Below are 18,524 nucleotides of genomic sequence, written 5' to 3' on the forward strand. Positions count from 1 at the left end.
TATGCCTCATTTGCATGAGTATGCAAGCATGCATATGACTTTAGAAATTAAGTACCACATTTTGAAAGGCTAAAGGATAGAAGAAAAATGTTGGCCATGGCTATTTAATTTTTAAAGGGCTTATTTGGGAATTATAATTTCTTTGATGCTATGTGCTAACCATCTAGTTTTATTATATGTTGAAATATAAGGGGTTAAGGTGGAAAAGTTCACTTTCATGTTGTTGATCACGATATTGATATAGAAATGAAAATTGAGCATTATGACATGATATTAAGTCAAGTATCTAATATTGTAATGCATAGATAAAAGTAGAAAATCTTTCATAATCCAAATGTAATTATTTCTCTCTCTACATGCCTTATGGTTTCGCATTCATTTTCCTTTATTATCTTTTTGAATATTTCAAATCTGAAAATTCATTGCTCATCATAACCTAGAACCTAATTTCTCAAAATTATGGACATTAAGTGCAATGTTCATTCTTCCATAATCACCAATTCTTATGGGTATCAAATAGTATAAAAGAGAAAATATTGTTTCATTGAATAAATGCCAAATATCCTTTTGCATGTTTAAAGAGATAATGATATATACGACAAAATTTGTTGCTCTAAGCTACTTTTATAGGTGCGGACCCCCTTCCCCACCCTTATATATTTAACCCCTGCATTTATTTCATGTGCCAACCAATCCACCTTATCTATTCAGACATTTCCTACTTCTATTAGCCAAACAAATTAGACTGAGAATATTAGCATCACTTTTCTCAGATTTCATCTGCTCCATCTTTTGGCCCCCTTCACCTATGCTTCTTGTTAGTTCCTCAGTGTAGAAAGTTGATTGTTTCTTTCAGCTACAGTCTATCATGGTATAGTTTATATATATATATATATATATATATATATATATATATATATATATATATATATATATATATATGTACTGTTTTTGTATTTCTGTAGCAGATCTTAAAACTTTTGATATTTTTCATCTAAGATTTATCGTTTCATTTTTACAATTGACATGAACATTTGCTTATAATTTTGATTCTTCACATATTTGAATTTTAGATAATAAAATTATATTCTTTTTGGTTTGATTCACAAAATAAAATAAAGGATTCTTGTGGTTTAAGCAAAATTGGGATTCTAGATTTGATTATCTTGAAGAAAAAATTGACCTTTTACTATTTGATATTTTCTAATTTTTTTCTGTTGATGAAGATTAATAATAGATTGCCACAATGTTCTTCTAGCCATGCACAAGTTATTATCTTGTATTTATGTAGATGTATATTTATCTATCTATGTTTGTCTAACTTACTATCTATCAATCAATCTATCTATTTATCTATCTTTTTGTGTCTATTTTTTAGTTAAAGATTCTTTTAATTTCTTCTTTTCTTTTTTGATTGTGGTGCAGGAAATGAATGTAGACTATGGTGAATATATGGATTGGAGAGGGAGGAGTGTCCAACCTAACAAGCACGGTGGGAAAAGAGCAGCCACAATTGTTTGTTGTAGGTTATTTATCTTCTTCATCTATGATCACTTCTATTTAAGCTGTAAAGCTAAACCATCTTATAACTATTAATTATTTTCATCAAAATTTTAAATCCCATGGAATAGGGTTATTCTGATATTTTCATGAAAAGGGATGCAGTACCATCTTGCTTTGTCCTGGCACTTGAGATGAGGATGATCAACTATGATGCATCGATCAAGATATTAAGATGATGGTGAAATAGTCCTATCTTGATACCTGTAATAGTAACACATCCCGACATCCCTCAGGATATCCTATTGGGATTTGAATCCATCATTTTCACATATATAGCATGTGTATATTTATATCATTGTATTACTGTATTAAATTTTTATTCTCTTTTTTGATTTCACAATGTCAATGTAGTCTCAAAGTGGAAATTAAGCATCACTAGCTATTCAACCCTCATGTTAACCATACATTATTTTATTTAGAAGCTAGGCCCACCAAATTCAAATTTAGAATAGGCATTGCCTCATGAATGACCTTCAATTGATCCAAGAAAGTATGAAATTTGATTTGGTTACACCTACACGCTAAGAGAAATCCAAGTTGATTAGGTTAGAATTTTAGTGTGATGTTAGTTCCAAAGCTTGCAAATGAGGACATCAAAGCTTTAGATTTCTGAAGAAGATCATTTTGAGGGTGCATGGTGTTAAAGTTGATTTTATTAGATTTGATTGCTAACAAGCTCAAGTTCTGCTCTCCATCCCTTATTTTCTAACGTAGCAACTTAGGCCAAATAGGATGATGTAGATGAAATAACAAATATTTAACCACTATGAACTACCCATTTGAGTCCATCCTATTTTCCTGTAGCATTAATGGTGCCTTTGGATCCTTTTCTAGGTTTTGCAAGCTATACCTATGTTATGTCCTATCCTTGGACAACATTGTTATAAGGATTAAGAGAGTGATACAATCTATTTCATATCCACAATTGCATTTAGGTTCTAATATTACTATAATCCTATTTTATTGATCAATAAGAGAATAAATAAAGTTCTTCGTTGATAAATAAAAGATATGTTCTTCCAATTCTTGTTCAATAAAATTTAGCAACAGTCCTTTTTGTGATTTTCACTAATTTGGTGGTGCAATTTATATACTTTGTTATATATACATATATATTACATTAAGTTTTCATGTGTTACATCCACCCTTTAAAAAAAATTATCTTGAAAATTGACATACCTGAGTCTTCAAAAATTTAGGTGTATTTCTGTCTTGTTTTATCCACTTGCTCTCAAGTAGCCCCTCGTAGAATGGTACCTATTGCACTTTGATGTATCAAATGGTATGACACTGCAACACCTAGTCCTTCTTGTCTACAATCCTTAAAGGGTGCTCCTCATATGTTAAGTCCTCTCTAGGATTATAAGAACCAAGCTACATAACATGGCTTAGGTGTAGCACATATTTTCCCACCATAGAAACACAAAAAACATCATGCGGTGTCAAAATAGCTCTATAAGCTCCCTCACCAATTCTCTATAATATCTCAGATGGATTTATAGACTTAGCACTCAAGTTGCTCAAATCTTGAATCTCGTAATTTTCTTAATTGGTGATATTTGAAGAAATACATGATCACCCACCTGAAACTAGGTGGTGTTTGGTTTGGGGGAGTCAGGCCAAGAATGAGAATGTGAATGGGTGACTCTTATTTCAACTGTTTGGTTAAAAGGAGTCCTATTCTGATTTTAATTTTAGGATGTAATAGAAATGGCCTAACCTGAACTCTAACTTAATGGATTCAAATCTCATTCCATCAAAATTAGAATAAAAAAAGAGATCACTATCATGCAGTCGACCTCGAGAGAGATGTACCACTCATGGATGACGATGAAGGAGTAGGACCAGGTGGCTATTCGCTTGGTGATAAATCGATAGGAGGGGAGGGAGGAGGTTAGCTTGTGGGGGCCAAAAGAGGCAGTCAGGGGAAGGAGGATTCATCGGTGTCGTTGGAGGTATTGGTGGGTTCGAGGGTTTCGAAAGCCTTAGAAGACTTTCTAAAGAGGCAAAGGGCCTTGATGAGGATGCCATAGGAGATGGCGTTGGGCTCAATGCCATGCTTTTGGGACAGGTCAGTGAAGAGCTACGGAACATGATGGGGGCACTTGGTCAAATAGAGTGGAGAGGAGGGTGTTGAAAGAGATGTGCAAATGGGGGTCATCGTGAGGTAGAGGACGTCCTCAAAGGTGCAAAAGGCCTAGTCAAGCATGTCTGCGACACTGTAGGAGAGGATAATGGTGGCGATAAAGGTCTCCCAGGTGGCATGGGGGTTGGACTTGTAGGATTCAAGGAGGACCTCAATGTTGGCAAAGTGACAGCACAGATGGGGACTGCGCTTCATCCTCGAGGAGGGTGAAGTCATGGTCATAGGAGGCCATGGGAATGATGGTAGTGTTAAGATTAGAGTTAGAACTTTTGGATACAAATGAGATAGAGGAGAGATGTGATAGGATGGGAGGCAGACAATGTTAGTAGCAAGGAGCAGGATCAACTATGGGAGGCCACTTATATTGGATAATGGTGGGAACCAAACAATATAGAAAGAAAATATTAATTAAAATATATTAATAAATATTTATTAATTTATTAACAAATATGTATTAAAAATATTTAAGATATATTGATTAAAAATATTAATAAATATTCATTAATTTTTGATAAAAATGTATCACCATCAAATATCCAAAAGATGAAGGGAAAGATTAGCTATATTTAAATAAATCAAATAACAATAATGGAAATCATTCATTTCGATTCTAATTTCAGTCACAAACCAAATACTTTATAGGTTATGGCCATTTTGATATCTATTCTAATCAATTCCTATTTCGATTCCAGTCAAGAACCAAATGCACCCCTATAGTTTTCATTTCTCATATACACATGGCTCTTCTATCTACTACGAGTTACATGAAGTCATTTTTTGATTGACTAAACTTTTTTTGCTGTTTGTTATATAAGTCATGTCCTAATAACTTTTCTCACCAATAGCATCCCAACAAATAGATAATCGACATTTTTTGCTATATAATGCCTTATAATACACCATCTAGATATAAGCCTGGTAACTATTATTATACGCAAATCTCCCCTTGTGTAGATATTCACCTTATGAATCATTCAGGTTAATAATATAATCCCTTAACATATCTTTCAAGATTCAAATAGTTGTTTTAAACTAAAGATAGGTCTTTGGATGGAAAGCAGTACTGGAGTTTAACTTAGTTCCTAAAGCCTCATCTAATCTCTTTCAAAATTATGATACAAATAGTAGCTCTATCTGACATAATGGTTACATGAATCCATAAAAGGTTTCACAATTTTTTCATATACAATCTCACAAGTCTTTCGAGATTAAGACCAACTTAGATAGAAAGTGTGCAAATTTTGTCAATCTCTGCACAACCATCCAAACAACATCATTTGTACTAGAAGTCTTGGGTAACCTTGATACAAAATCTGTGGTTATATACTCCCACTTCACACTAGAATGCTAGAGGTTGAAACAACCTTGCTACCTTATGGTGCTCAGCTTTAACTTGTTGACACACTAAGCATTGAGCCACATCCAAAATAGTCGCTCTCTTTATATTACACTAATAATATAATTCTTTCAAATCTTTATATATATTACTGTTTTAAAGTTGTATTCTGCATCCTACTGAATGAGCCTCTTTTAAAATCTCACTTTTAGACTTAAATCCATGGGCACACAAATACTATTTCTAAATCTCAAGAAGCCATCATCATGGATTTGAAATTTAGACTGATCACCTAACTCCACTAATTTTCTAATCTTCAATAGTTGAGAATCATTATTCTAAGTAGCTTTAATTCTCTCAATTATGTAGGCTAGACTCGAAGGCTAGCAAATTGAGCAAGAATCATGTAGTTGAACCTTTATACTCAATATTCTCAAATGTTCAAAGATCTATTAGAGTAGCCAAATTATATGCAGACTTTCTGCTTAAGGTATCAACTATAATATTAGCCTTTCTAAGTGGTAAATTCATGAATAAATCATAATCCTTCAATATTTTCAGCCATCTTCTTGCCTCACATTTAGTTCTTTCTGATTAAAGGTGTGCTTTAGGCTCTTATGAGTGAATATCTAAAATCGGGACCATATCAATAGAGCCTTCACATTTTAAGAGCAAAAATCATTGTTACTAACTCCAATTCATGTTTAGAAAAATTTTGCTCATAAGATTTTAATTATCTAAAAAGATAAGCCACCATATTATCATGCTGCATGAAAATGCAGGAAGATCCTTCTTAGAAAGATCACAATAGCATTGCAACTCTATGATAAGAAATTATAGTAAGAATAGGACCTATCACAACCTTCTCTTTAGCTCTTGAAAGTATTACTCACTCTTTAAATCATTTGCAAGTGACTTCATTTTGAGTCAAATAGGCCAAAATTATAGCTATACAAGAGAATCCATTAACAAATCTCTTGTAATAACCTATCAAACCCGAAAAGTTATGTACTTTAGACATGTTAATTGGCCTACTCCATTCCATTACCCTCAACTATTTTGGATCCATTGATCCTATCTTAAACATTACATGCTCTAAAAATACCCTTATATGTAGCCAAAACTCACATTTTTTGATTTGATAAAAAGCCTTTTTATCTCTTAGGATATGTAGCATATATCTTAAATGTTCCTCATGCTCCTCTTTACTTTTGGAATATATTAAGATAACATTAATGGACACCACCACAGATAAATTTGGGAAGGGTTTGAATACTCTATTCATCAAATCTATAAATGCTGCTAGTGCATAGTCAACTAGAATTGAACCACCAAAAACTCATAGTGCCTATAGTACAACTAGAAAGCAATCTGGGGCATATCCTCTTCTTTAATTTTTAACTAGCTATAGCCACATCAAATGCAAATATTGGAAAAGGCTATACTCCTTACAATTGGTCAAACAAGTCATTAATCTAGGGTAAGGATACCTATTTCTTAAGAAACGTAATTCAACTTCCTATAGTCAATATGGAACCACCATGCCTCCATTCTTCATCTTCATAATAACACTAAAGCTCTCTTAGGAAATATACTAGGTCTATAAAGCCCTTGTCTAGTAAGTTTTAAGCTATTCTTTTAACTCTTTCAATCTGACTAGAGCTATCAGGTAAGGGCCTTAAAGATTGGATCCGAACCTAGTAGAAGATCAAGGGGAGCTCAAATGCCCTATCTAGTGGCAATCCTTGCAAGTTTTCTAGAAAACTATCCAAAAACTTATATGCAATAAGAATAACTTCCAACTTTATTTCACCTGCCTAGTGTCCCTCACAATAGCCAAATAACCTTTACATAATAACCTTTACATCTCTTTATCAGCATCCACTTGGCTTGCAAGACTAATATCATCCATGAAAAAGCAATCTTGTACTTCCAATAAGGTTGAACTTTAGTTGATTCAAAATCTAGAAGTTTATCCTCTTCTTTAATAATCAACCTGGCATGGTAAGCAGCTAACAAATCCATCCCTAATATAATATCAAAATCTGGCATCTCCAACAGTGTTATCTCTATAAGCAATTCTCTCTCTCCTATCCTAATTATACAGGAGTTACAAATAATATTAGAAATAGCTCAATCTACATAGGCTCACATAGAATGCTATCCTTTATAGTAAAAGCAGTGGGTCTGAAAGGAGTAGAATCCAGATTAAACAACATAAGCTTTTACATTGGATACTGAGATGATATCCATCACCATAGCATTGGAGGCTTAAGCATCATGTTGTGTGAGAGTATAGACCTTCAGGTGAGTCTCAGATTTCTAACATCCTTCTTATTTTATCCAACTAGAGAGGTTCAATATGCTAGGGCCAAGTTGTTTGAGCAGTTTAATTTTTTCTTCTTTGTGGATATTTTACTATCCTGTAGCCTATCTAGCCACATATATTCCAACAGCAATTTTGTCAACAAGGTCTTGTTATTTGTAGCAACATTAACTAGTCTCTTAACTAAATCTCTAGTATTTTTGCTGCTATGTCCCAGCAATGCACTAGGCCTAATCCTCCTCCTTTAATTACTTTCCTTGTCTGCCTATGCCTTATTAAGTTCTTTTCCAATTAACAAATTTTTATTCACTTACCTCCATAAGTTGTTGAGTCAAATAGTACCACTTTCTAATTTCTAACCTTAATCCTATCTCAAATTTTTGAACTCATCTCTCCTCATCCTCTGCTATTTTTTTGATAGATTTAATTAGCCCAGTAAACTTGGCCTTACATCGACCCTATCATACACCTTGCCTTGATGTAATGAAATCCTGCTCGTTTTGGATTCTTATGCTTCAAAGAAAATACTTTTTATGGAATGCTTTAAATAATCTCTTCTAAATGAATAGCTCTTTAACGAGCTCATCCTTTCTATTTGCCACTTGTAGCAATTATATGCCTCTCCTTGTAGCATATGGGAGGCATATGACACCTCTTCATCTTGAGATCTCAAAATTACAAATGTTCTTTCCATTTCCTTCGATCAAATTTCAACCTCTAGGGGTTCAAGTGTCCCCTTGAAACATGATAAGCTAGTCTTTTAAACTTGAAGATGTTATTATATCGATCTTGCTGAGACAAGTGCCTATTGCTCCTATTGCACCTACTATTGTTGTATCTACTACTGATGTAACTGCTATTATTGTAGTTGTTATTGCAACTATGATATTCCAACTATGTGTTTGCATTATTTAGAGTATTCCAAGTTCTTGTTGCTTTTCTTGGGTATTTAGCAGGATTACTAATGCCCTCCTATGTTTGTGAGTGCACTAATCTATTGGTTCGAAGATTCTCCAACAATATTGCTAGCAATTTTTTTCATCTTACATGAAGACATGCATTTTAATATATACCCAACAGATAGTTGAAAAATATATAATATAAATTTAAAAATTTATTGGGCAAGATAAATTAATAACAAAAAAATGTGTTCCAAGGTACCTAGGGTTTACCCCCTACACTACATGCTAAGGTTTGATATCCTATATTAAACTTTATATATCAAACCTAAGATCTGGTACCATTTAATCTTCACACCCCTATCCTAAAAGCATGAGTTAGAGACCTGGCAACCACTACATGCTCATAAGCATTCCCTAAAAGTATATATGCATGGCATCCAATTTGTGATTAGATAAATATAACTATGATAACATAATAGATTCAATAAAGGCAATAGATTAAAATTAGAGCAAACTAAATTGTAAAACTTAGCAATTAACAAGTTCAAAGACTAATAAGAAACTATAAGAAGTTTGGCAAAGTTTTTGGGGAGCTAGAAAGCATTTTCTAGCCTTCCAAAAAGACCTTTCGATAGTATAGTGGCAGTAGGTAAAAAATGTGAAAGCTATTTTGGCTTTGCTAAAAATTGAAGAGGTCTACCTGGGAGAAGCACTTTCTGGGTGCTCTTATAGCGAAATCAAAGAATGGAAAGAGACCCAATGCCACCATATGTGGCTTATGTAGGTGTGTTGTCGATGGTTGTCTTAGTATAACATGGAAACTCTAACATTCACAGCGAGCCAAATATAGCTCCTATTTGAATCATGTTATTGTTCCAACTAGAATACTATAGAAAAAGCTCATCAGCCATACAATCTTAATATAAGTAGAAGAACATATAAGTCTTTATTGTGCTAGGAAACCGTGGCTATGAACCAAAAGCTCTAGAATTATTACAATGAATCTAAACTTCCATTGGTTCTAATTAATGTTTAATACATGGACACTTTCTTTAATTGCCTTGTAAGAAAGGATATAAATCTTAATACCTTTATTTTCAACTAGAATAAAATACCTAATGGAATCACAAATTATTAAAATAGTTACGATAAAACTAGGAAGGAGAATGATTATCAAGCAATTTTCATACAACTTACTAACTCTTAAACAAAGCCTAATCTCAAATCAGTGAAATATAACTCTTTATTAAAAGCACGATTTGTAAGCTTTTTTTATACATATTAAAGTTTACATATGTTGCATAACTCTTATGAAACTTTGGAAGAAATATAATATTGCTACAATATTTGCATACGATTGGTTCTTCCTCACCAATTTAATTTGAAAATGTCTAACTATTTTAAGCTAGTACTAAATGCTAAAATTATTAAAATGCTTATAATTAACATAATCTTGTTGAATAAAAGAATATGTAGGGTCATCTTGGTCATCTTAAGTTATAATCTCCAAGATTTGTATTTATTTTATTTATTGCAGTTATTATTGGATTGGTTATTGATGTTCAACCATCTCAATTGGAAGTTGTTTTCCAACATGAACATGGTTAATAAGGGTTAACTAGAAGTCTATTGAATGTGTAATGTGCATTCCAATCATATGAATAGTATAATAATTATATAGGGACACATCTTCTTCACAAAGCCATTTATCATGAAAATGGTTTTATGTCAGTTGATTCAATTCACAATCTCATTCATAACATCGTAAAAGGATCATAATTAACTAATTTGTGTATTGTTCCTAAATTAACAAAATAAAGGATTTTTGTTGTATATAAACCCTCCTAAATATTCAAATTTGTATGACTGTCCTCTTAAATTGATATTTGTATGTATATCTTCAAGCAATACTTATTGTGCATGTATAGCCTTCTTTTTTCTTATTTTTGCATATGTACCCACATCATTTAACACTATTAAGAAATCAATTATTTAAAATTAAATTGACTAAAATATCCTTATGGATAGATGTGCAAAAAAAAAATTTATGAGGGTATATGTATAAATAGGAATTTTATGAGATATTCCGCAAAATTGAATGTTTAAGAGGGTATACACAAAAAATTTTAATTTAATTTTTATCTATTTCATCTAGATGGATTTCAATGCTCTTAGTCTATAATATAATCTTTCTTGATCCAGCAAGACAAACTCTAATGTAGAAAACTCTGGTGAGGTGCTTGGCTCGGCATACAAAACTAAAATGATATGCTTGATATTATCTGATGGAAGGAGATGATTGAACTTTCTTGACAGTGTTAATGAGTAGGAATATGAATCCAATATCGAGGAGATTTCTGATGAAGGGAAGGTAGGGAGAGTCGACCAATTATCCTTGGAAGCAGTGATGAGAGAAAGTATGAGCTCGACATCGAGGAGTCTCTTGCGAAGGGAAGAGAGGAAGAGTCCGGTTGGTCATCTTTAGGAGTGGAATGAGAGGGACTAAGTCCGATGGTAAGGAGATCTCTAGAGAAGAAAATAGAAAGGACCATCTACTGTCATCCCTAGCAATGACTTTGCATAACCTTGAGAAAAATTTAGAAAATCCGATTCATCCAGCCAACGTGACTCGAGTTCTTTCAAGAATTTTCCATACAGTATGATATATATAGTAGACTTGATTTTATACTCTATACAATATGGTATACTTTATACATTTCATAAAGATATTTTTTATAAAAATTTTTAAACCAAAAGATAATAATATTGTAAATTCTTATTTTTACTTAATCACCAAACCCACAACTATGTCCATTTCATACAAATGTACAAGCAATCCATCTAATATTAGGTTTAGACACTTTTCTTAAAAAATATTATTATATATTAGAGGAAATATGGATGGTTGTGGTTTATCTATTTTCTAGGTAAAATAATTTTGATCTATTGTTTGATAAAAGAAATCCTTTTATCTATGCAAGTCAATAAATTAAGTATATTAATTATTTTAGTTATGTTTGTTAATTTTTCTTGCATTAGAATAAGGAAAGAATTAATAAATTAAGAGAGGTATATATATGTTTAGGGTCTTTTTGCGTATATCCTTCCACATATTCAAATTTACATAAATACCCTCATAAATCACTATTTACATATATACCCTTATATATTTTTCTTTTATATATCTATCCATAAGGGTATTTTAGTCATTATAATTTAAATCATTAATTTTTTTATGCTGTTAGATGATGTGGGTATATATGCAAAAAAATAAGAAAAAAGAAGGGTATATATGCAAAAAAGTAGTTTATGAGGAAATACATGCAATATTAATTTTGAAGGGATATTCACACAAATTTGAATGTTTAGGAGGTGTCATGTAAAAAAACCCAAATATAGCTAAAAACTCATGGATTGTTTATTTTTTATTTGTTTTAACTATGGTTTTGAATTGGTTTGTTTCTTAGCAATGAACAAATGTCTTTGGATGCCATTCTTACTGCACATTTATATCCAGTAAATATTTCTCACACTTATTAAGGTAATCTGATTCTTTGTAAGCATTGCCATTTGTTTATAGTAAAGAAATTGTATAGAAACTATATCTTCTGCCACATGCATATAAAACTTCATCTAATTCATGTTTGCTAATATCATCCTTATTCTTCTATTCTTTCTTTAAATAGATGAAATTTCATTTCATCACATACATATCGTACATACATGTAGACATACATATACACAGACATATACATATGTATGTATCTATGTACGTATATGTGTATATGTATATGTATATTCCTGTATATAATGGCTAATTCCCTTGGGCATTTGTTACAATCTAGAATACGTCAATATTTATAATCACAACAGGTATCATTTTTTACTGTTGTATGTGCAGTGCTTGAGATACTTGAAAACATGGTGTTCATTTCAAATGCATCCAACTTAGTCACCTACTTCCATTCTTATATGCATTATTCAGTAGCAGAATCTTCCAACATGGTTACAAATTACATGGGCACTTGCTTCATCATAACCTTGCTGGGTGGATTTATATCTGACTCTTTTCTTCCAAGGTTTTGGTCTATTGTCATTTTTGGAATTGCAGAATTATTTGTAAGACTTCTTAGCTCTATACTTTTTTTGTTACATTGTTCATACAAGCTATTAGCTGTTGCAAAATTATATGTTAGATCAAGTATATCTTTTGTTGAGTTTTATTAATCCTTAAACCCCCAGCCAACTAGTTGGAAATAAAATGCCAGTGAATAGTAGTTTCATTGCAATGCTTTGTGACATGTTTTTTTTCCTTAATGGTCCACGACATTATTAGTAAATATAGTAGTTTTAAATAGTTTGATCAAACTATCCGCTTTAATGGACCGACGTGGTATGTTCTAACATTTTCAAATGCTTTTGCCATTTAATAACCAAAGACCATGTACTCATAATCTAAGTATGATAAGTTTATGTCAATGTAAAAATTCAAATGTGAGTACCAACCCAACAAAGTAATTGATCTCACATCTACACTTTAATTACAGATTTATTGATGACAAACACAGTAAAGTTTCAATGAACCAACCATAAGTATATTGACTAATTAAGTCACTAGACACTAGAGAAGAGAAACTAGAATTGCATTACTTCTATAGACATCTTGTTGGAGGAAAGAGCAAAGAATGGACGAAACACTAATTTTAAGAAGAAATAAGGCAATCTAGATTCAGAGTTGCTGCAATAAACTTTCATTATTAAGGGGCTAAAATCAAAGTCTTCAGGATATTACAATGTAGATAAGTTGCAGAGCTATTTCTCCTATAGAAGACCATTCTTTTTTCCTTTTTTTTTTCTGATTTTTCTGGTATATGTATATAACTTGCTAGGAAATGCAGACTTAATACAGTGAAGATCTAATGACTCTTAGACTACCTAAAGATACTTTCAGAACAAATCCAGCTAGATGTGTAACTTTCCGAAGTCTTTGGAAATACAAATGTTTTTTAAAAAACAAAGAAGACTTAGCCAAACATGCTTCTGTATTTTCTAGAAAATGTTTTCTCTGAAAATTACAAATTAACTCTCAACACCCTCTCTTAAATTTGTAGTTTTCAACTACTTATTGAATTGCTCAAGCTTCTCAAAATTTACCGCTTTGGTGAGTACGTCAACTGGTTGATCATATGTGTCAATGAACTGTAAGCAGATTTCTCCTCTGTTAACCAAATCATGGATAAAACATTGTTGCGGTTCAATATGCTTTGATCCAGCATGAAAGAGTGGATTTTTCCTCATAACTATGGCTGACATATTACTGCAATGAATGAGAGTTGGTTTAAATTCTTTGTTGCAAATCTGAAAGAATTCGCCACAACCAAACTGCTTCACAAACAGCTTTAGTAGCTACTGTATATTTTCCTTCACCAGCTGATAATGCAACAATTTTCTGCTTTTGTGAATTCCCTGAGATTATCTTTGTCCCAAGGCAAAAGATATATCCTAATGTGCTCCTCCAATGATCAAGAGAACTGGTTCAATCACTATCTATGAAACCAAATAGTTTATAGTCTTCTTCCATCATATATGTGATACCAAGCTTTCTCACACTAAAGATAGTGTCGAACTCTCTTTGTTGCTGCCAAATGGAGTTGATTGGCTGATTCATGTACCCTAAAACAAAATTTATAGAATGCACAATATATGGCCTTGTGTTTGTGAGATAAATCAAGGAGCCAACAAGACTTCTAAAATTTTTGAATCAACCTTCTCAGCCCCATCATTTAGCTACAATTTCCCAATGAGAGCTGTAAGAGTTATCACTAGGTTGAAAGCTACCATTTAAAATTTATTAAGCAAACCTATAATATACTTTTCTTGTGAAATAAAAATCTTCCCTTCTGATTGTTTTACTTGAATTCCAAGAAAGTATTTCATAAGCTCCAAGTTTGTCATCTCATATTCTTTCATCACAACGGTCTTAAATTCTTCCACCATTTTAGCATTAATGCTGGAATAAATAAAATCATCAACAAGAAAATCTATCAAGCATCCTTGCTTCACATAAAGTGATGGCTCAGTTTGGCTTCATTGGAATCGATTTTGGTGAAATATGAATTAATCTTAATATTCCAGGCTCTATGAGCTTGCTTTAGCCATAGAATGCTTTGCACAGCCGATAAACATTGTCTTCCTTTTCTTTCACTATATAATCTTGAGATTGTTAAATATATACTATTAAGAGTTCAACAAAAGAGGTTATTAGCGACAAAAAAATTTTATCGCTAATAAGCCAAATTTATCACTAATAATAATTAGTGATGAAAATTTCGTCGCTAAAATTTTGTCGCAAAAAATACCATTGTTGATAATATTTTAGGACGAAAATTTTTTTCATTGCAAATAACGGTAATTTACGACAAAATATTTTCATCATAAAAAATAAAAAAATAAAAAAATTTATTCGTAAAAAAATTAATTTGCGACAAAAATAACAGTCGCTAATACAATTAATAGCGACAATAACATATTCATTGCTATTACTTTTAGCAACGAAAATTTCTATCGAAAAAAATTTTATTTAATAAAAAAATAATTAAAAAATTTTAGTGACTAATATTTATGTCGTAAATAAGTATTTTGTCGACGAAACTTTGCATCGCTAATAATTATTTACGACGAAAAATTTTTCATTGCTATTAATTATATATTTTTTAAAAAATTAAATTATTTTTATAAATATTTTTTCAATGAATATTTCATCGGTAATAATTTCATCGCTAATTATTTTTTTAAATTTTTAATATATTTTTTTAAATTATATGTATAATATTTTTTATAAATTAAGAAATTTGAATAAGAAATTTGTACAATAAAATGATAAATAAATTTTATTATTTTATTATATCAAATTAAAATTATAAGAGTTTAAAAAAAAATACATCAAAGAGCCATCACATATCGGCATGTGGAGAATGAGGTAGAGATGGAGAATGCTCGACGGAGCTAGAACCGACGATGGAGCTCGAACTGGCCCATTGTTGTCTCAGCATCTGGATCGTTTGCTCCATCTACGCCATCCGCTCCATCATGTCGATCTGAAACTGCTGATACTGATGATGCATGCAGTCATCTCCTGAGCTCGCTGCTCAGCCTGCTGTCGATCTTCGGCAGCCTGTCTCTGCACCTCCATCAACCGAGCCTGGCACGTAGAATGGATCTCAGTCCTAGATAATCGTAAAGATGAAGGAGCTGTGATCCCATATCCTAGACCCCTAACATAACAGGGTCTCGTACCGAGCACCTGATCACAGATCTCATCATCTGTAGATGCGGTCGAGCCCTCAGGGGTAGGTTGGGATCTCATGTCAGTCATACGATCCTGAAAATAAAAATTAGAGTTATTTTAATTTTTTAATAAAGATCAAATTATAAATAAAAAATTAATTGAAAAAACTTATAAAGAGCTCCTGGCTCTCCATCGTCCACTCCTCCGACCGTCGCTGGTGGGTCTGCTAGTAGATATCGATCCTACCAGAAAGCTCGCCACTCTCAGCATCTCTCTACAATTTGAGAATTATTTAAAAAAATTAAATAATTAAAAAAATATATGATAATTAAAAATTAAAAAATGCATATCATGTGCTCCATGTGGCGAGCTAATGATCTCGAACCCCCACAATGCAGCATGGTCTGTCTCGTCCGGCTCGCCGCATTCTGGGCACAGCATCTCTGTAAAATTAGCAATAAAATTAGTAGATAATAAATATAATTTAAGAATAAATGATTAAGTTATTAAAATCTAAAAAAAAGTTTAGATGTGTAACCTGATATGCCAAATCCTCGCAATGCCGGCATATAGTAGTCCAATCATCAATGGTGATGCTGTCGTAGGGCTGCAGCCGTGCTGCCTCCTGCCCATCAGCTGCACCACCCGGTACCAATGCTGATGCATGCGACTGCGATAATTCTTGAAGCGTAAGGATAGATGGGTATCGATCGCTCACACCACACAATCATCCTCGAAATCGATGATGTCAAATACACCCTGCCAATAACAAACATTAGAAGAATACTATGCAAATTAAATATTCGTAATATAATTTATTTTACCTGTAAGTGGGTGTAGAAAATCTATCTTTGAGCCAGGACAACATGACGCCAATCGAAGAGCGGCACCGGGGCATAGTTGTGGCATATGATGCCCAGCTTGGTCTGTCATGGCTCACATCATTTTCTAATGGGTCTGATGTAGCCAGCTGGTATCTCTATCCGGAGATGTTGTCTTGAGTAATTACGTCTCCCATGCTCTGAAGTGAGGTTCTTCGATAGACCTCGCCCTCACCTGACCATCGATGTAGACTGACCTGAAACAATAATAAATAAATCATTAGTATGATCCAAATAAAAGAATCAAATTTGATTATATATAAAATGTAATGATTAATACCACTGGGACCAGCCTCACTAGGACCTGCCTCACTAGAATCCGGCTCAGTCATAGTCGGCTCACTAGGACCGGCCAGTGCAAGACCCTCTGACACTAGAGCTGGTGAGGCCATGGAGATCGGTGAAGGCACCTCAACCTCCGAGCTATCTACAGGTAACTGTAAATCTGACCATCATCATCTATCTCCTGGTGCCATATCTGCAAGAATTGAGATGTAAATAAATATAATATATAATAATAATAATAATAATAATAATAATAAAATAATATTCTAATGAATACAATTAGATCGCATACCATTATTGCAACACAAAATTGAACGAAGAATAAAGATCTACTCATCAATATTCGTATCTTTCCCGATGTGTAGATCCTCATCCGAATCATAGTAATCGATATATATATCCTCTTCTATCTCATCGTCATTTATGAACTGATCGTCGCCCTCTGACTCATCCAGATTAGATATAAAATCAGCTTTAACTTCATTGGACGGGAGATCAAGCCTATTCAAAGGTGCCGTTATAAGTTCTTCATCAACCAAAAACTCAGCTGATGCTTGTTCTTCTTGCTGAAAAGCTTCCTCTTCATGTAAATCCAAAATTTCATCCATCTCTAATCAAGTTGGTATGTTATATACGTCTCTAGATATTATTTTTTATACGACATGCCAATTACCTCGATGCTTTAGGTCCTTCAAATATATTACTTATTTTGCTTGAGTTGCTAATATGTACGACTCATTTTGGTACCATATTCGTGCAAGATTTACACTGATAAATTATGAATCGACATAAATTTTAATCTTTTTATTACTAATATCCCACTATTCACACTGAAACAAAAATACAGAATTACTGGATCCATACTTCAGTTCTATGATATCTACTAGTACACCATAATAATCAATCTCTTCTTCTCCTTTATATCCTGTTGTAGCAATTCCACTATTCTAGGTCTGTCGTTGCATCTCAAGCTTCCTTGTGTGAAATCTCATTCCTCCAATGATACAAGATGTATAGTGATTAACCCTTCGTTCGGGACCACATGCTAAATCGTGCAATTCATTAGTTGCACCCACTTCTTTATTGAAATACTTATGTTTCATCTGCATCATAAGGTAAAAAATTATATTTATTGAAATAATATTATTTATAAGTAAATAAATAATGTATCACTAATATAATTTACAAGATCATCAAATTATTTTATAAATTTTCTCCTATGTCGATTATCGACATCTGTATTATTCTCTCTACATAGTACACTCTTGTGCTCACTGCAAGAAGTTATAATTTTTAATTTTACACCGATATGAAAAATTTTCTTAATCATTAAACAGTATCGTAAGATGATACTTACTTAATAAAATCTTCAATTTCTTCATAATTATTTAGAACGTAAAAATGTACCTTGGATAGCTCATTCATGTGCATAAATTCAAATTTTTTTGCACAATAGGTCAAACCATTTATTTAAATATAGACAATGTTGGCTCATTGTCACCCCATTCACGGTCTACATTACGATCTATACGATTGAATCTTATTTTGATATCATCAAGATACATCGAACAGAATGTGACAGACTCGGTAGCTATATATGCTTCTACTATAGACCCTTCAGGCCTTACTTTATTACACACATATTTTTTAAGATGCATAAGAATCTACAAACAAAAATAAATTTAAATTTTATAAATACGTTTACATGTTATAATTGATATGACAAAATATATATAACTTCTTTACCTTTCAATAGGATACATCCATCGATAATGTATCGTCATACACCACCTCATT

General features: G+C 32.4%; 1 protein-coding gene across 1 annotated transcript in view; it reads left to right on the forward strand.

Annotated features, from left to right (window-relative positions):
- Positions 1–710: 710 nt before the first annotated feature.
- Positions 711–18,524, forward strand: part of LOC105034714 (protein NRT1/ PTR FAMILY 4.2-like) — a 48,213-nt gene continuing 30,399 nt past the window's right edge. Inside the window, 3 exon segments of the mRNA XM_073250842.1 lie at positions 711–871; positions 1,426–1,522; positions 12,175–12,392. Of these exon segments, the coding sequence (XP_073106943.1) occupies positions 869–871; positions 1,426–1,522; positions 12,175–12,392 (318 nt within the window). The 5' untranslated portion in view covers positions 711–868.

This window comes from Elaeis guineensis, chromosome 1 (assembly GCF_000442705.2).
Source record: "Elaeis guineensis isolate ETL-2024a chromosome 1, EG11, whole genome shotgun sequence".
Classification (NCBI taxonomy): Eukaryota; Viridiplantae; Streptophyta; class Magnoliopsida; order Arecales; family Arecaceae; genus Elaeis; species Elaeis guineensis.